Consider the following 23440-nt stretch of genomic DNA (forward strand, 5'->3'; position numbering starts at 1 on the left):
TTTAGCTAAGATTGTTGGAATCTGCTTCTTATTGGCAAAAATTGAAGAGTCAACCTTCCTCTCTCTAATGCTCATAAAATTACGTTAAACAAGTTTTCATGCTTTTGGATAACTATCCCCTAAAATCATGATAATTGACCTTATTTAAACACAATTTTCATAACTACATGAACAAGCATTCACTTTATAGGTAAACAATTGTTCATTTTATTTAAAAATTGCGTAAGTGGCTCATCTAACCCTATTGAAATGGAAAGTTATGCATGAACGTTCATAGACTCATGAACGGTCGTTTATAAGCTAAAATTAATTATTTCTATTTAATTTCAATTCATTCCGGTCCACGATCAATAAGGGTCAACTTATAACATATAAAATGATCATTTTACCCTTATTCTTACTTGTGGGTGTTATGACTCTTCTTATTTGCCTCATTTTCCTAAAAAACCCATAACTATGAATCTCAACATAAGCTTAGCATGAAACAAAAAACTTTACTTACAATAATCAGCTGCTAGTGTGGTCAGTGTAACATGAAGGGCTTACATTCTTAACTTAACTTAGCAACACACATTCTTAGGACATCTTTTGGATACCAAAATCATGCTCTAATATCAAGTTGTAACACCATCTCTAGAAGTACTACCCTCTAGAGGGAGATGTCATACACTTAGACTATTTAAGCATGCATTCATTTATAATCTTAATCATTCATACCCCAAAATTCATCATAAACATCAAAATTATTGAAATACCCTTATGTTAATAATTCACGAAAATGTAACGAAGAATGTCTGTAAAATGAAATTTAAACATCATTCAAAAAATAAATGTAAAGTGTAGCTAATACATCAAATGAACTTAATCCAAAGTCTAAACATAAAATTAAACATAATCATGGTTGGCAGAAATGCCCTTATGTAGCTTCTACTCTTGTTGACCACTACTCGCACTACAGTCACCACAATCACCTATACTTGCACACATAAAAGTAGAGGAGCAAGTGAAAAGTAACTCAGTAAGTAGGAGACTCAATTACTATTTTTCATAATCTCTAAAATGCCCTTAACTCGACCTATTATAACTTTATCATCTAGAGTCTATCTCTAAACTCCCATTAAGATGATTATAAGTTCTATGTCTCACAATTGTAACTCATACATGAACTTGGAACCTCTAGGCCATTTAGTATATCTTTTGAGACAATTAGGTCTCGTTCGATTACTAAGAAATCACTTTGGATCTTGAATTAAGGTAATCATATCCTCCCTAGGGTCAACTGTGTCTCATTCGATCATTAAGAAATACATTGAATCTCAAACTAGTGTGACCATATCATTTCTTAGTGAAAACATTATGATCTGTTGGTTATGTCTAATAGTTGTTGATGTATTTTCGGCTACCTCTCCAACCCTAGCTTCCAAGTCTCTATCAAATCTCCATTTGGCTCAAGCCACCATTGAGAATGAAGAATTAGCTCCATGCAAGCCCAAAGATTCATTGCTTTTTCCACCTTGGCCCAACTTTACTTTTGGGTGCAATCTCATTACTTGCATCCAAGGCCTTAATAAAATAGAAACTTAAATGAGTCCAAGAAGCCAACTACAAGCCCACTTGAAGCCCAAGTAGATGAGGCAACCCTCCATCATTTAAATGGAGCCCAAGATGTCATGAAACCCATTTAGTTGGATTGCAACTAAAAGGGAAGCAAGTAACTTTAGTTGGTGGACATAGTTCCACCTTTTAGGGAAAAGTTGTTCCCTTTTGTTGTTTTCTTCAATTAATATGGTATGGTCTTAGTATTGAATGAATGGTTAAACTTAAATGAAGGGAAAAGCTTTCATGTCAAATTAATGCCCAATTTTTGCCATCACTTGCTCTTGTATATGAAAATAGATTTTCACTTGTAAAGGCCTAGACTTCTTTGATGATGAAATATTCAAGTAAAGCTTTGTAGCTTTTCTTTAGTTGTTTTTTCCTTTATCCAATTCATCTTGGAGAAAGAATTGGTGGTGAAAGACCCCAAGGTTGGTGGAAATTTCCTTTATGCCTTGGTTAACTTTCTTGTTACCCTTGAAATCCAAAGTGTGAATGTGTGTTGTATGCCCGGATACTGTTCATAGTGTGTGATTTTGCCATTTTCAGATTTTTTCATCAAACTTTGAAACAAGTTTTGAATTCCTTGTTGGTTGAGTTGTGATTGCTATAATATACCATTAGAAAGCTTTTTGAATATCCTTTCCAATGATCTATACTTTGTATGTTTTGGAGGTCATTTGATTGGTTAAATTGGAAGACAAAGTGTTGTTGTGCCATATGAACATTAATTTCCATATTTGAGTTTGTGAATTATTGCATTGCCTTGATGGATATGCACCATTATACTAGGCTGATCGGAACGGATCAAATATAAAGATTTGACACCTTGATCATGTGAGTACTAGTTGTATAATCCACTCGCCTATACCATTATTGGATTGTTGATTATAATTGTACTACACTCTATTAGGAGCAATTACCTACTGAGTGTATGATGTCCTACAACAGGCATACCGTACTATAGGTGGGGTAAAGTGTATGTACTCATAGTACTTCCTCAAGCCTTAGATCACCTTAGGCAATCTATATATGACATGTGAAAGGTCCCGATGAGTTTTAATAAACGTCATCAAATCGTTCCCCGTATAGACAGTCTATTTGGGCAATAGTATTGCATAGTAGGTGTGTGTTATATCACCATAGTATATCAGTGGATGATATTAGACATGGTGGATATACACATAGGTAAACAATAGAACCGTTTGATTGTTAGAAAACTGATCAAATGTTATTATATTATATTGTTTATCGAACGTGACCGCTGAACGATGATCACATGGACATTAACATATAGTAAATGACACATCGTAAATCATACTAGTGTATAGATCCTTTGACTTGAGATATCATAGTTGTGTTTTGTTTTGGAACGTATGGTTCATACGGTGTATACCACGAGGCTAATCATGTCTCATTTAGAAGTCGCTTTAATCATATGTTGCTTAAGCGAGAGGACAAGTGATAATCATATAGGGATCAGTCAGCTCGATTACTCTCGAGTTTCCATACGAATATCGAGAAACATGAAAATCTAAGACATTGGCCAGTGTAGGTAAAAGACCACATGAAGAGAGTTTCGATGTGGCACGTTATGATATATTACTTGATATTTGAAAAAATTAAATATTGGATTTTGACATTCCATGAATCCAAGTTTAATCGGGATGTAACGACGGAGGGATTGAACTACATGGTAAGTGTGAGTAAGAAAAGTTCATTTGACATTATGTGAAGCTTGTACTTCATTGTGATGTAGGGGTCATGGGACATTGTGATGTAGGGGTCATGGGACATTGCTAGATGACACCACATGATTAGTGGAAGCTTCGTTTTTTAGCGGAAAATAAAGTATATGAGTTAACAACAGTTTTAGTTTATACAGTGATATAATGAAACGTATCGTTCGATATGGGGTCCATGGCTACGTCACTATGAACCTTGAAGGTCACACCCATATTTCAAGAAAGAAAATGGTGTTATGAAGCTGAAAATATTTATCTATAGTTGGCTAGCACTTTCCGAGGATTAAAATTGTGCTTTTCAAAAAAGATTTGGAAAAGGGGCAAAATTGTCATTTTACACCTTTCAAATTGTTTATAAAGTTAAAATGAATAATTTTGGCACAAATTATTCAACATGTGTCAAATTTTAATTTCTCTTAATTATCAACCAATGAGAATTGAACACATGTTTTAACTTGATAAATATCAAGTTTATATTTTTCTCTTATTCTTCTTCTTTTGCGGGGAAAAAACATCCATTTTCTTCCATTTTTCTTCCTTGAAGGGTGCAAGTCAAGAGATAACTTATTTTAGTGATTTAAGCTTCCAAACTTCAAGTCAACTTACAAGGTACAAGGTACAAGGTAGTTTATATGTTTCTATATTTTATTTTTTAAAACAATATAGAAAAATTTATATTACCATTGTTACATATGATGTAAACATGATCTAAAAATTTTAATTTTCTTGTCAAAATCCTTTAGAATCACCAAAAAACTTGAACATGAAATATGAGTTTCACATGCACAGGTGTATGTTGTAACATCCGAATTCAAGTTACTAGGAAGAAGAAAAGAAAGAGAATAAACTTAAATCACCTAATTAGCAAAGAAAAGGTAAGGATTTCATACTTTACATACTTGAAGTAATTTGAGTTAGGTTATTTAAATAACCTTTACTTATATAAGTGTGTAAGGTATTAGAATTAATGTGATTTATGCTTAAATGGATAAAGAAATTCATTAGGAATCATCTTTGATATGTTGCATGTTTTAAGTTTTCGGTTCCTTGGATCTATGTTATAAATGATGATTTTGAAGTTGAGGAATATTGTTTTGCCATTTTGGATGTCTATGTGTGTTATTTTGTTCATGGCAGAAAGTTGCATGATATTTACAGTTTTTATCACTGAGTTCATCCCATGTTTTGGCTATCTTATCTGATGAATTATGAGTGCTACTATATCTTGTTGGAAAGCTCTTTGAATCCTATTTCCAATGATATATAGCTTGTATGAATTAGAGATCATTTGGATTGTTAAATATTGCATGAACCACACGGACTACTTTACCAAATAAACAGAGGAGGTAGTTTTGCCACTGATTTTAGCTTAGTTTTGACTGTCTTATCTATTGAATTATGAGTGCTATTATAGCTCATTGGAAAGATCTTTGAATCCTCTTTTCAACGATATATAGCTTGTATGAATTAGAAACCATTTAGGCTGTTAAATTGTATGAAAAAAAAGGCTGCCCTGCTAAATGACTGTTCTGTGAACAGTATTTCGTAGTTCTGGGCAAGGAAGAAAGAAAGAAAGAAAGAAAGAAAAGAAAAGAAAGAAAAACAAGAAAAGTAATTCAGGGCTCAAGATTTAGGGATCGTCCCAAGAGTAATGTCTGATGAGTTATGAATAAATTTAGACGGAAGCAAAATTAGAAAAATATAAGACCCGCATGCATGCTATAAACTATGAGGGGGCACTTTATACTACATTGCCCGCAGTAGGGCACGTCCGTAGTAAGACATAGACCCATAGTAGGGTCTGCTCGCAGTAGAGCATGCTCGTAGTAGAGCACAATTTAGATCACAATTGGTATAGTGAGAGAAAGGAAAAGAGCTTGAGCTTAGAAAAAGTGTCAAATCCCTATAGTTAGCTTCCAGAAAGTATTAAATAGACACCAGATTGGACAAAGTATGACCCAAATAGTAAAAAATGAACTAGATTACCTCCCTCAATCTCTTATAGAGGTTATGATATGAGGTTAAGTCCCGAGAGTGAGACAGAACAGGAAAAGAGATAGTTTATTTGATTCTTTCCCCTTACTGAGTGTTCTTATCACTCACTTCCTTTTCTTTCATGATTGCAGGTACAAGTGATCAAGGTAGCTGCGAGGCAGGGTCAGGTCAGCGAAGATAGATCCGGCTGGAGTAGGTTATCTTTGGTTTATATTATATGCATACAGTTGCATGTTATTGTTGCTTTGGACTTTTTTGAGATGATGGTACAGTTGTATATGATTACTTCACGTTTTCAGATGCTTTCAAATGAGTTTTCACATGAGTATATACATCTTTTGGTTCGCTTCCAGATATTCAGTTTTAAAAATAATTTCTAAACATTTTTAATGATGCGTTTATTTTAAAATATTTTAAAAGAAAAAAAATATAGACGCTCCGAATAGTAATTCGTAATATTTCTCCTTTGTTGGGTAATACTATTAGAGGGGGATGTTACATATGTCCTATACCACATGATTGTGCATGACCAAAAAATAAAATGCTTTTAAGCAGGACACAATCATCCCTGCAACAGGGGCAATCATGTGCGATTTTTGAGTAACATGAATATGCATTATTCCAATAACAATTCTATAGTTCTCTACCACACAAAAATAACAAATTTCACATCATTAACTCAACCACCACAAGGTGATAATTCTTGACTCCTTAAACATTACAATCTCACATTCATCAACATTATAAAGCCACAATATTCATCAATTTTATATAATGGAGACCACCTATACATTCATATAAGTATCTAACACAAATCGAGATCAACATGGATAATACATTAACATATCTAGAGTTTATAATCCATTATTATACAAATTTGCAGCCTTAAGGCAAACCATTGTCCATAATTCTTCAATCGAATCATTACCTCAACACATATATATACATATGTACAACCCATCCATATCAATGAATCAATTGGTAGAGGTAGAAGCCTTAGTCGACCATGAACTTAATACATAATGAAGGGTAAAGAGGTATCTACTTATTTGTCTTCTAATTACTTGAACATTTGGGGTTGTCTTGCATCTCTTTACCCTTATTACTAGGAAAATTGTTAGAAAATCACACCGAAGCTGCTATAACAGCCATCGGAAATCAATCCTACTCTTTCTTTATTTCATAATATTGTGCACGCTTTGGTAGGGATAATGATCCATAAAATGTAACTAACGTGTCAAATATAAACTGCTAGTTTATAACGTCATGAAGGGTTGTGTGCCTCCCACACATGATCATTCATCACTTAAACTCAATCAAGCGTGGCATTTATCCACTCGACTGATGTAACAACCAACACACATGCGTCCTTATATCGTGAACAATCGTCCCACACTTGATTTTCATAAAACTTAATTTCTTTCATTTTAACACTACCATACACATACATAAACATATAAAGATACATAAGAAATAACTATATTGCCCTTGAAACATACTCGTGGGTGTTACATATGATGTCATCAACAATTTGAGTCTAATTTTGGCCATCATATTTGAAAATCAAACTCACCAAACTGAATTTAGACCTTTGAAATACGAAATTAAAGATTCTTTCAAAGTTCAATTGACTAACTTGAAACCCTAATTTCAACATAAAACCCTAATTGGATTTCAATCAAACCCTGATTTCAATTCCAAATTTTCAATTTTTTACAACCTATCATATCTCGCTCTGATACCACATGTAGAATTTAATTTACATGAACTATATGAAATCAATCAACCTTAATCCACATGATCTATGCATAAGTTGTAAAATACTGAATTAAAAATTTAGGATTATAGACATATTTAGAACGTCATGCAATTTGAATTTGTAAAGCTTTCGAAATTACATCTCCTAAATAACAACTTTCAATTGATAAAACTGTTTTATATTGGTTTCAGAGATGAGATATAACTAATATAGAGTAAGTTATTAGATTTCTCCATCAAATATCCAATAACCTTAAGCTCGCATTAGTACTGTATACCGATATCATAACTTTTAAGTATATTAACTTTATTTTTATTTATTGCTTAAGTCAATTTGTAAATTGTTATTAGACTTAAATTATCTAATTTTATTAAATTATAATTATAATTAATATTATGACACATCAAAAAAACTTTATAACATACCATACATGAATCATTTAAACATCAATCATGCGAAGATTGAAATTTCTTTCCCTTATCTAATTGGTTCATTTGAAAATTTGATGCTATCATTTCATGTTATATATCTCACCTCACATGCAGTAGAACTCTTCAAAAACATTCTATAAAAAAAAAAAAAAAAGTTTGTTTCCACCATATAAAATAAATAGAATTCTCTAAGAATAAAATTATCTGTATCTATTTTAGGTATACAAATAGATATACACTTATATGTATTATTATATGATTAAGTGATTTTAAATTAAAAATAAAATAATATTTAATTATGTGATAATACACATAAATATATATCTATTTATATACTCAAAATAGGTACATATAATATTGTTCATTCTCTAATTACCTAATTTAATTGCCATTTATAAAAATATTGACTCAGGAGTTTATAAATTAGAGGTTAACATTCTTCTGTGTATATACAGAAGAATTATGGATAAAAATGAAAACAAAATATTAGATCATTAATAATTTAATATTTAATAATATATATATATATTTATATATAATTTAGATGAATAATTTATTATTATATAATTAATTATTATTTTATTTTTAATTTAAAATCATTTAATCATATAATAATATATAATTTATATATTTAAATTATATAAAATTTTATTATATATTTAATAAAAAACCATTAGCTGTGGCCGTGTATATGAAAAATATGATCATTTTAGAAAAATCAATACACAAAGTAATGATCAAATTTATATAGTTTTCGTCTTAAATTGAATTGTGGTTTATATAGTGAAAATTAGAAAAAAAAGAAATACGTGCGCAGTCATATTTTACATGTAAGTAAAGTCAACAGAGGTCAAACCGCGGAGGCCCCTGTCTCTTTTTGACTTTCTAGAAATGCCCAAGTCAAAAAGAATAATTGATGACTAATTGTATTTTGTCCTCGTACAGCAACTAGTCACCTGTGATGCGACTGTGACATCTTAACCATCACCAAACCAAATTTGACACGACTAATTGCAGAATTAAAAGGAAAATTTGTTTCTCTTTTGGGCAAAGGGGATTATTACCCAACCCCCCCAATACAAACAAACTTATTGGTAGAATGAGAAGTAAAAATATTATTTAATAAAATCATTTTAAAAATTTATTATATATATTTTTTAAGTTTAAAAATCTAATTTTTTTTTTAATTTAAGATTTGAAAAGTAATTGAATCTCCTTTAGTGTTATTTTTTTCTTTTTTAACAACCATTTCAATCTCGATTGATAATTGACCTTCTTTGTATCTTTCTCCTCAGTTGAAGATCAAACGACAACATGTATCTTCGTCCAATAATTTTGGCCAATGATTGGTGTGCTTCGATTGGAGAAGAGAAGTTTGGGAAGACTGACTATTAGAGATAGTCACTGAAGAAAGGAAAAGAAAACCCTAGAAAGGATTTGGTCACTTCTTAAATATTTGTTAAGGAAAAATTATTAGTTTTTAAATATAGTAGAAAAATATAATAAAATTTTAGTTTTTTAAATATTTTCGCTAAATAATATTTTTATTTTTAATTTTAACAGTAAATTTTAATATATTGATAGATATTAGATTTTTTAAAGTTAATAAGTGAAAATTGTTATTTAACTAAACCTTGGTAGAAAATATTCTTTGGCCCTTTCATTCCATCAATTCATTTCACATTTTCTAAATGGCCATAATATAATTTTTTATACATATATAGATACATAAAAATGATTTATTTCTATGTTTTATCCATTGTTATTAAAATAGGACCACGCCGGTTGAATTGACTTGTGCTCTTTTTTGGTTTACACATAAAAAATGATTGGCTTGTTTTGTGTATATATATTTTTATAAAAAGGAAACCAAAGTTGAATTAAATTGAGTTAGGTGTGTTGAAATAAGTTAATTATTTATATAAATATTTCTAATAGAAAAAAGTTATATGAGAGATAACAAATATATTTTTTAAATATATATTATTGATGTTTTAAAAATATAGTAAATATTTTATAATATTTATAAAACATATAATAACTTAGAAATTCATTAAACCACTAGTTGATTTGATAGACCAATGAACCAGTAAGATAATTGATTTGATCATTGATCTAATTTTAAAATTATTATTTTATTAATTCTTTCATTTGATATAATAAATATAATTTACTACAATCAAACTATGAATACACTTTAATTTGTGATTGACTCATTAAACCTTGTGTAATAGGTGTAATTTACATATATTCATTCTATATTTTTTAGTTCTATATTTCTTGAAAAGTTAAAAGATAGATATTCTTTAAACATGAAATAATATATTTTAATTATTTATTATGTTTTAAAAGACGTGCCAAATGCGGGTTTGGGCTTTTTCTTTTAAAAAAAAACTCTTTTTGTATCTTTTAAATAAAATATAAATATATTAAGCAACAAAATTAAAATCAATTTACTATTTCAAATATAAAAAATATCATATATTAACCATCTTAATATACACAATTAAAATATAAATAAATTTAAAAATTATAAAATTATAAAAATATACTAATATTTTAAATAAACATATTAATAAAAAAAAGTAGAAGTAAGGATGGGACGAGACATCAAGGGGACATATATAACCCTGTTTTTGATTACGAGGATACTTTTCGTCTTTGTCCTCTTCCCTATTTCTAAGGTTGGATTCGAACTGAGCCAAACTTGAACTCGTTTAAACTCTAACTCAGCTCGATTTACATATAATTAAACTCGAGTTTGAATTCTAATTCGAGCTTGTCGAGCTCATGAAAGCTAAACTCAAACTCGATTCGAATTCAATTTAACTCATTTTTTGTTATTAAAAGGACATCGTTTTAATACATATTAGACAAAACGATGTTATTTTGTATCAAAATTTTTAATTAAAAAATTTGATAAATAGCTTGAGCTCTAACTTGAGCTCGAATAAACTCAGTTCGAATCTAACCCTACATATTTCTATCAGATAATCCTCTCCTTGTTAAAATTGGAGACCTTAAATTCGCGTCAAAATTACTGTCCCCACCTACTATACCGTGGGGGGCATAAAATGAAATTTACCCTTCTTCTTGATAGCAATTCGACAGCAGATTCCGATGAAAATTCAAATATGCGATTACGATTGCTACTAGAAGTAATCGGTTCAAGGCGAAAGAAGTGAAACCATATCTTTCGCTGATTTTTTTCTTTAACAATAGGTCTTAGCAAGTCAGTTCTGAACAAAACCATGCAAGTATACTGTCATACCACATAATAACTACTAACCACAAATGGACAAACAAGATGTGCTTATTATAGTCACTGAAAATGCCCCAAATCATAATTAGGAAGTTTTATAAACTAAAATGACTTAGAAAACAATATGAATGATTCAAATACCACTTCCAAAGTGTAGTCGTTGTCATACGGCTGTGTCATTGACCCACGAAGAAGCAAGCAAAATCAAACAACATTCTTGGCTACTTGGCGCAGTGTACTGAAATAATCAACCAGTTCTCATGATAATGTGAACCCCACTATCAGTTTCCACGATGTCACTTATCTCACCAACCTTAAGAGCATATGTAGCTTCCTCAAAAGGCTTCTGCATCTGGCCTCTTCCGAAGGGACCTGAGGCAAATTTTTAAAAGTATATTCAGATTAACATTTTGATGCAAACATGTTGCAGATGTGGTATGCATTATTCCAAAAGACTGACCATGATAGATGCATAAAAACAACAACCTCATAAATAACTTGCAAGTATTTGGGAGACTTTCATACTTTTTGGATATATATACAAAGCACAAAACTCAAGATAGGTTAGACATATCATCAACATCACTACCATCAAGTATCCCTTTAGCCATATATTTATGCTATTAGATAAGTCCTAATATTCATATATTTAAAATTCAACATGTTCCTTCATTAATAATGTTTATCATGGATCCAAAACTCATCAAGATCTGAGTTGGGTTTCATGAATTCAATATTTGAGTTGATATAAATGATACAAGAGTAATTTGAACATGATACTTTTAACTTGATACTGTAACAAGTATCTGCTTACCAAATGCTTGTGCTATCAGGTAAAAGGTCAATACAACACATAAGATTCAGCAACTATATAGTTCAATAAATATTACCACTACATAAAAGAACCAAAAGGAAAGGCATAGAGCACTTCAAGATAATCCATCTTTATAAAGCCTTTGTATGGCATTTATTTTTAAAAATAACAATACAACCAATAAACTCGTGTCATTTCCTTTTAAATATGCCAATATACTAGAGTAACAGGAAAATTTTTACAGAAATTATTTCAGAAATCAAAATAATCATATCACAGTTTCTAAACAGAAAGGTTGTGGAGAGGTTCCCTTGCATATGCTCAACCGTTAACAAAATCAATTCAATAAACCAATACAAATCCTCAAATGGTAGAAATTGCATCACCATCCATACCACATATCAATAAATATTCACATCATATCAACACTGAATCAGTCATATCTCTGTTGAAACTATAATCACTCAATGACTCCCCAGAAGTTCTTTCTACACAATTATTATATATAAACCTCTCAAGCAATAATTAAAAAACACTAGCAATCGCTTGCTACAAATTTGGAACTAATGCTATCACAAAGATATGTATTGTTCCCACAACAAGAACTTCTCATACCATTTCTACGTGTTCAGAATTATTTTTTTCTCGCGATTTTTAATTATATCTAGCAAGAATTTGGTTTACATATACCTAATTTCATCATATAAAATCCAACTATCATATTCAATTTACCTATGGCCTCAGGTTCAATATTTCTCGTACAAGCAACCATAATATTTGCTAATTGTAGGGCCAATCCAAATAGGTTAATACAACTGATTCAGAAAATCGATAAAAGCAAAAATTAACGAAAAGTATAAAAAAGAGAATACGAAAAAATTAGATTAAAATAACGGAAATAGGAACCGACCCAGATCTCCACCGCGCTTAGCAGAGCTGCAGTCAGAGACACGAGAGGCGACTTCGTCAAACTTGGTCTTGCCGGAGAAGATGTCTTCTCGGATGGCTTTGAGTTGGGAGATTGCGCTGTCTTTGGTGGTGTTATTGATGACCCTGCCTTCCGGATCCTTCCATGACGCCTTTCTTCGAGAGCCTTGATGCTTGATCAAGATGTGAGATGCCCTAACCTGATTGGCCGACGACATTTTAGGCTTTTTCTTATGACTCTTATCGCTCACTTCGTCTCTCGTTGTTGTTGATAACAGCTTTCGATCCGCCGAAGAGATCGAAGAATTCTTCCTCTTCCGATCTGGCTCAATCTTCGCTACTGCTGCTCGGCTTTTGCCTTTAGAAGGAGAGAGTCCGGAATAAGCGGAGCACTGGAGCTTCTTAACTGTGTGCTTTCAAAGTGAGCTAAAAAAATTTAATTCATCCCAGCTTTTTAGATCACTAGCAGCTGCGACAATTTGGCAACATTTTGGTCCCTACTAAGGTTCGGCTTGGTAATTGGGTTTGTCCGAATAATATTATATGTAATAATAAATTGAAATAATATTATTTGATTATATATTTTAAAATAAAAATAAATAATTATATTATTAAATTACATAATATGTAATTGAATAATATAATTATTTATTTTTATAATTTGTTTATATATATATATATATATATATATATATATATATATATATATATTTTATTCTTATCCCGTTTAGGTTTTAAAAAAGATTAAGAATCCTCTCCCTACTCCTTTAGGATGTAATCATCTTCTTCTCGACTCTGTCCCTTTTGTCAAATTCTCTTTCCCGCACTATCTTATATTGAGAATGAATATGTTGTGTAGACACAACTTATAAACAAAATTATTTTGAAAATAAATGGAGCCTAATTTTATTAACAATAAAAGTGTGTACACAATATATAAATATAACTTTATATACGATCAATAATAAATTATCATATAATTGAGTATTATTTTATCTTTAATTTTAATTTATTCAATTACATAATGATGATACGTTATTATTTGTGTACAAAGTTTTATACAAAAGTTATGAGCATAACATTTCTCTTAAAAAAATCTCTAAGGTGTAGCGTTAGTGACAAAAGAAAAGGTTTCACGCATAAGAGAACATGAGTTCAAGTCTTATTTGGTGATATATAAGATCAAATTTTTTACTTACTTAGTTCAGTAGTTATGAGATGACTCATTGGATCTAGAGTTTATCATACTTGGTGTGATTGGTTTCGCTCCAATGTCACTAGTTCTGATCCATATGATGACGCGTTATTGTTTGTGTATAAAACAATGCACATAATATTACTCTTAAAAAAATCTCCAAGGTATAATTTGAATGACAAAAGAGAAAGTTTCATATATAAAAATACATAAATTCGAGTCTTCTCTAGTAATATATAAAATCAAACTTTTAACTTACTTAATTCAGTAGTTATAGGATCGGTCACTATATATGAAATTTATCTTATTTGATATAATTGATTCTGATATAATGTGATAATTTGATTCAAATGGGATCCTTGTTTAAAAAGAAAAAAAAAAAAGTAGTTGACCAAAGCAAATATGTACAAAAAGAAAATTGCCTAAACTGCTTAAGTTGATTCCTAAAGAAGAATCAACAGTAATCTCCATGAATGGAAGATGTCGTTTCCTTGTATTAGTATGGAATCCATCCCTTGATTCATGCAACGAGAATATTCCTAGTTTAACACACTTCTCTTCATTCCTTTGCTCGGATAAGCGCTAGGGTTTTTTATAAATATGATAAACACTAGCATAGTACTTCTTCCTGTTGGGGAGGTGGAGAATGGCGGCAAGTAGTCAGCTTCGATAGCGTAGATGTAGCCATAGTGGTGGCAGTGGCAGGTAATGCTAAAGGGAAAGTGAATGGTAAAGGTAATGGCCTAAAAAAGTCAATGTCTTTTTGGAAAAGTAGGAGAAAGGACTCCTTGAAAAGCTTAAGCAACTTTGGAGATAGGAATCTTTGACTTCTATTTTAAGTGTAAGGTAATTAGGATTTTGTGTGAAGACAAAAATAATTTTTTTTTTATAACCGAGGAATTTTACCCGATTCGATCAGACAGGTAAACTCTATTACTGGTTCCTCTTTTCCTGTATTTAACAGGAGCATCTATTTGTGGGTTCCTTTTTACTGGTTCTCTTTTGTTGGACGTTATTCCCTACTTTTCTATTACTGGTTCTCTTTTCCAGGGTTGTTCTCACCTAACCTTTCCTGGTTGTTCTTTCTTTTTCCAGCCGCAAACAGGTGTCATCATAACCACAAACTCTTTCACGATTTCTCTTTTTCTGACAACAAACAGATGGATTGTCTATAGATGCTTGAAGAATGTGACAACAAAAACTATCAAATTACTACTCCCTTTGCAACAAAGTCTTGTATCCTTTGATATATCAAAAGTATTTTGTTCTGTGGCTTCATTTCTCTTTTCAATCCTCATTTATATTACGTGCATATTTTGATATTAACTGGGTGAGTGATCCCATAAATAGACATTCGACCATTGATTATTTTTGTTTCCTATAAGGTTGTCTCATCTCTTGGTGCATTAAAAAGCAACTAGTCTTTTCTCATTTGAGAATAAAAACAGAATGTAGAGCACTTGTAGACACTACTTCTGAACTTCTCCGACTTCGATAGTTGTTGTAGGATATGAGAATCTCTCAACTTAAAACTACAAACATCTATTATGATAGTCAAAGTGTCATTCAAATTGCTCACAATGATATTTTTCATGAGTGCACTAAACACATTGAGATTGATTATCATTTTATTCGTCATCATTTGGTTAATGACACCCTTAATCTCACTATAATACTTGTTATTGATCAAATACTTAGCATCTTCAGCAAAACCATTAACCATCCTCCAAAACGCTTTCATGACTTATATTACAAACTCAAGTTAGCAAACTTTTTGCCCATTTGAGTTTCAGGGGATTTTCCTATTATATGGTTTTTCCTGAGTAGAATATTACTTGTGTGGAAGTAAGACTCATGTATATATTCATATGTATTAACATAGAATAATATACATAAATTATTTCATTCAATTATTCACAGCTAATTTGCAACTCATATTTTTGAAGTACCGCAATTACTGTTACCAGAATTAATAGTTTCAGTAATTCACAATATCATGCAGGATAGTGATATTATTAATGAAACATAAGTAGTCATTTTGGTAATAGACAAAGCGAGATTGAAAAATATTATCATGTTAATGTTGATGCTGGTCTAGTAATGTCAAAGGATAGTACTACTGTTTTCATTTTACATTAAGCTGACAATGACAGTGCCAGTGTTACAAATATGATGTGTGTTACTATTTGATCCAGTAAGGTTCCCAGGACTTGTATCTTAGATTTTCCCTTGTATAGAAGGAGAATTTTTTATGCATATGTCTGAATTTTTTAAAGAGGATACCGAGTTTGTTTATTTCTACAGCATGTCAAGGAGATGAGGTGGTGTTCCACATGGCTGCACTCAATTCATCCATCAATAGTTACCGGCTCCATCATTCAGTTAATGTTGTTGGTAAAGGCCATTGCTATAGGATTTGAACTTTCAGTCCTGGCCTAATGTTTGTGATTTTTTTCTTAATATAAACTCTGATTTGCAGGAACTGCTAATGTTATTGAAGCTTGTATTGAGTGCAAAGAGACTTATTTATACTAGCTCCGCTAGTGTGGTTTTTGATGGGATTCATGGAATTGTTAATGGGAATGAATTATTACCATATGCTTCTAAGGTATACTCTTCGCCTCACGTTACCTTATCTTGAACACAAGGACTATTACTACTACATTATTTAGAACATGTTGAGTTATTGCTTAAACCCAAAATTTAAACTGAAAGGTGAAAGTCCTAAATACTATTTATAAGCTTAATTATACCCTCTACCATTTTGTCAACTTGGATGTGCAACCCGTGCTAAGTTACATTCTGATTTGTTCCCATAGTAGTTTGTTTGTGTTCCTCACTGCAACTAACATGAGCCTTGCTTGATATTTATCTCCAATTTTTTCAGTACATTGATTCTGATTCAGCTACAAAAGCTGAAGGAGAGAGGCTGGTCATTAAGGCAAATGGTGCTAATGGGCTTCTAACTTGTTGCTTACGCCCCAGCGGCATTTTTGGTCCTGGTGATAGGTTGCTGGTTCCCTCTTTGATTGATGCTGCAAGGGCAGGAAAGTCTAAGGTACCATGTTTTCTGTATCCGTTAATTTTATTTTCTTCTTTGTTTTAGATATGAGTTCTCTTTTTTCTGGGAGCTGTTTTCTTTATTTGTGCTCCATGCCACTAGTTATCTTTGTTCTTTCCCTTTTAATCTTCATAAAATGTCTACAGACTTATTTGATATGATTTATAATTAGTGTATTCTAGAATGAGCTTGTAGTATCTACTTCGCAATCTGTAAAATATATGGTACTTATGTGATTATGGTTTTTGTAAAATGTGCAATATATTGTTGCTGCTTATTATGTGAACTGCTCCTGTGAAAATTCCTAAATCCTTCTATTGATGGCACCAGAGCCCATCGCTTTTAACTCTATATTACACATTTGAGCTAAATGTTTCATGCTTTTGTTTCGTGCTTAAGTCTGGATTTTTTCCTGAATGCTTTTTTTTTTATAAACTTTCACTCCATGACGAATCCCTTTCTTCATTTATCTGGAAATGATGTATTACCAGTACATTGGAGATTTGGTAATCTTATTTTTCTGTCTGCCCTTCGCTTTAAGTCATTTCGTATGCATGGCATGTTAACATGGAAGTTGGTTTTAAGCACTTACCAAATATTTTAGATGGAGTGCTTTGTGCAACTCAACAAAGTTCTTGTTGGCTACTTTTATCTGTTTTCACCAATCAGTATTTTTTGTTGCATTATACATTTATCTCTATATCATGCACTTTCAACATAGTTTTTGAAATGCATTTTGTCCTGTTTATGTTATTCAAAGTAATACCTTATGCTTTTCTGACATATATATTCCACACGTTTTTTTTCCCTTTATCAATTGTCACCTATCTTTCTTGGTGTTTTCATATAGTTTATTTTTTATTCTTTTGTTTCTGTTTCCATGCTTATTTTTGTTCATTCATGTTATTGTGACCTCATTGTTACAGACTATTACACAATGTCAAAATTGGTTTTTCCAAGAAAAAGAAAATAGATTCTCTATTTCTACACTGGCTATCCTATTTTGATGCCAAGAAAAATGGAACGGTTTTAGAATTCCTTGAAATAGGACAGAGTTTTCAGAAATTCACACAATTAAGATTAGACACTTTGGTGGACTCAAATAGGGTGTTTGAATGAGAAAAAATCAAAATCAGGAAATGGTGAACCAAATTAATCTAGGCTACTCAACAGTTTCACCATTTGAATTGATAGTTCATCTGTATTGTAAAGTTCATCTGATCTTATCAATTGGCAATTTTTTTTCTTGAACTTGAATAAGTTATAATTTTCTTTACAATAGCATTAAAGTTCTCATCTTTTTGGCCGTGGAAGTTGATAATTCTGTAATTAGCTTGGGGGCTAACTCTCACCAGCTTGGTTGATAAGTACATCATTGTTACATTATTCATGATTATGTAGTAAAACTGAAGACATTGCTGATCCTAATGACAGTCATCATATTGATCTCAGTGATTTCTTTTGATCAATTTTCATCTAAATATGCTTGACTGATTAGGAAATAATTGAAATAATACTGTTGATAACAGGATCTCTGTTTCTTGGTTAGAGCTATCAATGTTTGCTCATGTTGCTACATATTACTAATGGAGATTTCCTTTAATGAATTCTAACATTGTCTTCTTTCCGTCTCAAAATGGTCAGCTTCATAATTAGTGATGGCAATAATAGTTATGATTTCACTTATGTTGAAAATGTGGCACGTGCTCATATATGTGCTAAACAAGCTCTAGCTGCAGAACTGATGGTTGCTGAGAAAGCTGCAGGGCAGGTTCTGTTGTTGTGGCCACTAATTTATTCTGTTGGTAGAAAATAAGCTGAGAGCACAGTGTTACACTCATTTGCAAACTTACTGTTTTGTGATGGTGTTGCTGACATATTTTATAACCAATATGGAGCCAATCAAGTTTTGGGATTTTTTTTCTCACAAATTCTTGAAGGTCTTGGCTATAACAGGTACTTTTTTCCTTCCTCATTTAGTTTGAAGAAAGGAAACCGATGGTTTGTTGTGTTTATCTCTTTCTTCTTAGTTTATATTTTGAGTGGATCCCCTTGGTTCTTGAGTTTGCAATGAATGGACAATGTTTTATGTTGCATATGGGAAACTTGGCATTCAGCACAGCTTTTTTCCTTAAAACTTTCCTGTTGCCACTGGGGCTACTATGGTTGTGGAAATTGTTAAACATTCTGGACTTCATTTATATTTGAAAATATGAAATGATTTATTATTCACTTGCTGGAATTTGTGAACTGCTGATTAGGTCTTGAAAATTAAAAGCTTATAGCCTTCTCCAATAATTGTGTTTTATATGTAATCTGTATTCACTGCTTCCTAAAAGAAAATTGGGGAACTAAATATATTCATGGTAACATATACTCCCATTCTCTCTCGTCTTAATTGATGTAGTTTACAGGCCAAGTATAAGGATTCCTGCCTTGGTTATGATGCCAATTGCACACTTGGTAGATAGAGTGTGCATATAAGCTACTGGGCCCATATGGAATGAAGGTTCTGCAGTTGACACCTTCAAGAATTAGCCTTCTCTCCTGCAGCAGATCTTTTGACTGTTCAAAAGCAAAAGGTGATCGACTTGGCTACACACCTCTCGTCTCACTTCAGGTTCAGTGTTGTTACATGAAACAAGCAAAATATGCATTTTTTCTACTCAATATGGAAATTTGATAAAACTGTAAAAGATCAGTTTTAGACAAAATTTTGGCAGGAGATATTTCATTCCTCTGTATAATTTGTACGATATTCTGGTAACTGACAACTAAAGGAGCCATAACTCATGATTTGGGTTTAAACTTGACTTCAAGAGTAGCCTTATCTATGACACTTTTGCTTGCTTCATGAAGGAGATCGTTATAATTTTCAAAACTATCACACCATCCCTTCTTCTTCAACACATTATTTAAGAAGAAAATATGATATTATTATTATTATTATTATTCTTAATAAAAATTAGCAATTATCAGATTAAATCATATGAAATTAATGTATCAGAAAGTAACATCTTTGTTATTAAAAAATTGGGTTAGGTTTAATTATCTTCTTGACTTTTGTTGCTAAACAGGCCTTCTCAAATGTTTTATATGTGTTTAAGAATGTGACTGTGACTGCCTAGTTGTTTGTTTCAATTTAATACAGGAAGATATTATACAGGCCGATTAAAACAAGAACTAGAGTTGAGTTTTTTTGCCTCACTAATATTTTATTGGCCAAAAGACTTATTCCCACCCAAGGTTTATCCCATTCCCAAACACACGTCCGTGAGGTTTCAAAAACCCAAACATCTGCCCATAAGCTGTTAAACTTAATCGAAACTGTTAATTATAAGAGGTGAAATCATTATTTTACTATTAAATTTTAAAAGTTTATATCATTTTTCCCTTTTAGTTTGAAAAACTAATAATTTTTCACCTGGATTAATTTTTAAAAAATTCACTTTTCCTCATAGGGTTTCAAAACTTAATCCGGGAGAAAAATTATTAATTTTTCAAACTAAAGAGGAAAAAAATAATATAAACTTTTAAAATTTTAGAGTTTAGTGATAAAAATGATGATTTTACTTTCAATTATAATTAAAAATTTTAACAAAATTTGAATGATAGGTAGGTGTTTAGGTTTTTTAAAAAGTCAAACATCCACTCGTACCTTTTTACGAGTAGATGTTACCTCTTTATGAGTGAATGTTTGAATTTTTAAAATCTTGCAAAATGAATGTTTAGATGTGAGATAAACCTTTGGTAGGAATAAGTCCTTTGGCCTATATTATTTATTGATGATTATCCCAAGACATCTGTGATTGTCTTGTCCACACAAGGACATATATTAGTTTGGTTTGAGTTTGATAAGAAGTTTATACAGCCTCATTACAATTCTCAAACCAAAGACAGGTAAATCAAGCTAAAAGAAAAGCTACAAAAATGACAAATATTTCCGCCAGATTGATATCGCTGCCTGGCATCAAGAATACTGATCATATTTTCTTGCAAAGTTGTGGCAATAAGGTTTCATAATTTCTTATCTCCGTCAAATTTAATATAGTTTTACTAATAACTCTTAACATGTATAATTTTCTGAGTGGTTTCAGACTACGGTTGATGGATTGGAGGACAAAATCATCGGTCTCTACTTTGCATCATCGTCTTGTCCAAGAAGCCAGAGCTTCACACCACTGCTTGTTCAGGCCTACAATGAAATCATCTCAAAAGACAGGTTTGAGATCATACTTGTCTCTTTAGGCAATGATGAAGAATCCCTTAACGGGTACTCCATGCCATGGTTAGCTATTCCATATCCCAATGAAACCGCCCGCCATGGCTTGAAGAGTTTGTATTCTGTTCAAGAAACTCCCCATCTCATAATATTAAACGAGAAAGGTGACTTAATAAGCAGTACTGGGCATTTCCTTGTTGCTGAATTTGGGTCATTGGCGTATCCATTTACAAAAGAGAGGATCAAGGAACTGAGAGATGAAGAAGAGGCTCAAAGGAAGAACCAAACTTTAAGAACTTTGTTGGCTACACCTTCTCGAGATTTTGTAATCTCAAATGATGGGAAAGAGGTAATATGTTTACATATAAGTCTTGTCTTTATCATTGCTTCAAATCTTTTGAAATGATTTGATTGATCAAATTTCAAACTTAGGTGCCAATTTCTGAGCTTGAAGGGAAGATGGTGGGGTTTTACATGTCACTTGGTTCTTTTAGATCATGCAGGAATTTCACCCCAACGCTGATAAATTTCTACAGAAGCTTGAAGGAGAAAGGGGAGAGCTTTGAGATCGTATTTGTTTCACTGGATGATGGTGATAAGAAATCTTATGAAGAAGAATTCATGAAGATGCCATGGCTGGCCATTCCATTTGGTGATAGTTCTCTCAAGAAACTGCCCAAGTACTTGCAGCTGAAGTCTTTGCCGACATTGTTGATTCTGGGGCCGGATGGAAAAACTCTTAAACCCAATGTCCGGGATTACATTGTACAATTTGGAACTCAGGCGTACCCCTTTTCGCAAGAGAAGTTGCAAGAGCTGGATGATTTGAATAAGGCTCGAAGTGAGTCACAAACCCTGCAATCGCTTTTGGTTCATGATGAACTGGATTTTGTCTTGGCCAAAAGCGGCATGACGGTAACACTCCAATGATTGATATGATTATTAGGATTGTTTCGATTAGTTTGGAAAACATAATTAAGCAAGCTGAATTCTTCTGATATATTGCAGGTTCCTGTATCAGAACTTGTGGGCAAGACTGTGCTTCTTTACTTCTCTCGACTGCACTGTCCTCCATGTCGAGCATTTACCCCAAAACTTGCCAAAACATACAATGAAATCAAAGCCAAGCACCTTGACTTCGAAGTTGTATTTGTGTCACTTGATTTCAACGAAGAATCCTTCAAAGAGTATTATTCCGAAATGCCCTGGTTAACTCTCCCTTACGATGACAGGAGGGAAACTTTGCTTAAACTAACCTTTAAGTTCTCCATGCTCCCTCACCTTATAGCCATTGGGGCAAATGATAAGACACTTACCAACGAAACGAAAGAGCTCGTGGTGTTCTTTGGATCAGATGCATATCCTTTCACCGAGGAGAGAAAGAAGGAGATGGATAGAAAACTTGAGGAGATGGCGAAGGTTTGGCCAGAAAAGGTGAGAAGCAAGAAGCATGGACTTCATGAGGTTGTTCTTACACGGCGTGGGGTTTGCAAATGCGGTGGGTGTAATGAGTTAGCAGTTGGGTGGATTTTCTGCTGTGATGATTGTCGCTTGTATCTTCATCCTGAATGTGCAATGGAAACGGAGGGAGAGAAAGGTGATGGGCCCGCTGAAGCCCGGAAATGTAATGGAGAAGTTTGCTACAAAGCATGATTTCTCAATTCTATATTAAGCATTTACTATGATCATAACCGCAATAAAATGCCTATTAGTTGATATTGTTATCCATGGTTATATACACAGTTGATGGTATTCCCATGTAAACGAATATTATTTTATCCTTAATTCAAAGAAATAATATTATGTATATATATTTTTAATATATAAATAATGTGTTATCATTTGAATAAGTGTTACTTTATTTTTGATTCAAAATCATTCAATTATATAATAATGTATTATTTATATACCTAAATTATATATTAAAAATATATAATTAGGGTAATTATCATTCGTATTGGAGTTAAATATAATTATATTTTCAGGAGATTATAATAAATTACTCTAATATGGAGGTGGAACTTGAAAACTAGCCTGGTGTATAAATTGTCTCAAGGATTAGCCTAAAACCATTTTCTCTATTTTTCAGGATGAAATTGCCCCTATGGAAAACCCATTAACGTTTTCATCCAAACTTTCAAGCTTTTAAATGCTAATTCTCAAACAAGAACCAGCCAATTGATTTAAAGGAGGTGCTATAAAACCATTTTGAGTGCGTGTTTAGATCTGGATACTCCTATACCTGTGTGTGGACCTTCCATCAGCCAATAAATCATGGCCAAATTAACCCAGTTGTTATTGTTGCACCTTCAATAGCCTAGTTTATATTGACTACTAAAAGAGGGAAGTGGCGAGGAGTTGGCCACAACGGGGAAAATGGATATGAGTTTAGGCATGGTGGGTGACCTTGGTTGTAAGGTGCTTGTGGGTGTG

General features: G+C 32.1%; 1 protein-coding gene and 1 pseudogene across 1 annotated transcript; one reads left to right on the top strand and one right to left on the bottom strand.

Moving 5' to 3' along the window:
- Window positions 1-10685: 10685 nt before the first annotated feature.
- Window positions 10686-12995, bottom strand: LOC123200040 (peptidyl-prolyl cis-trans isomerase Pin1-like). Its single transcript, XM_044615125.1, has 2 exons — window positions 12513-12995; window positions 10686-11160 (listed from the first exon to the last, which is right to left on the bottom strand). Exons 1-2 carry the CDS (start codon window positions 12745-12747, stop codon window positions 11036-11038), a joined length of 360 nt encoding a protein of 119 aa, XP_044471060.1. The 5' UTR covers window positions 12748-12995; the 3' UTR covers window positions 10686-11035.
- A 3044-nt stretch (window positions 12996-16039) lies between these two features.
- On the top strand, window positions 16040-22723 carry LOC123200882 (annotated as a pseudogene).
- Window positions 22724-23440: the final 717 nt, after the last annotated feature.

This window comes from Mangifera indica, chromosome 17, assembly GCF_011075055.1.
Source record: "Mangifera indica cultivar Alphonso chromosome 17, CATAS_Mindica_2.1, whole genome shotgun sequence".
NCBI classification, from domain to species: Eukaryota; Viridiplantae; Streptophyta; class Magnoliopsida; order Sapindales; family Anacardiaceae; genus Mangifera; species Mangifera indica.

Bases quoted from the DNA above. Each gene is read 5' to 3' on its own strand.
- LOC123200040 (XM_044615125.1), bottom strand. From the start codon at position 12,747: ATGTCGTCGGCCAATCAGGTTAGGGCATCTCACATCTTGATCAAGCAT. The intron at 11,161-12,512 runs GTCGGTTCCTAT...AATTTGCCTCAG, and splicing joins TAAGCGCGGTGGAGATCTGG to GTCCCTTCGGAAGAGGCCAG.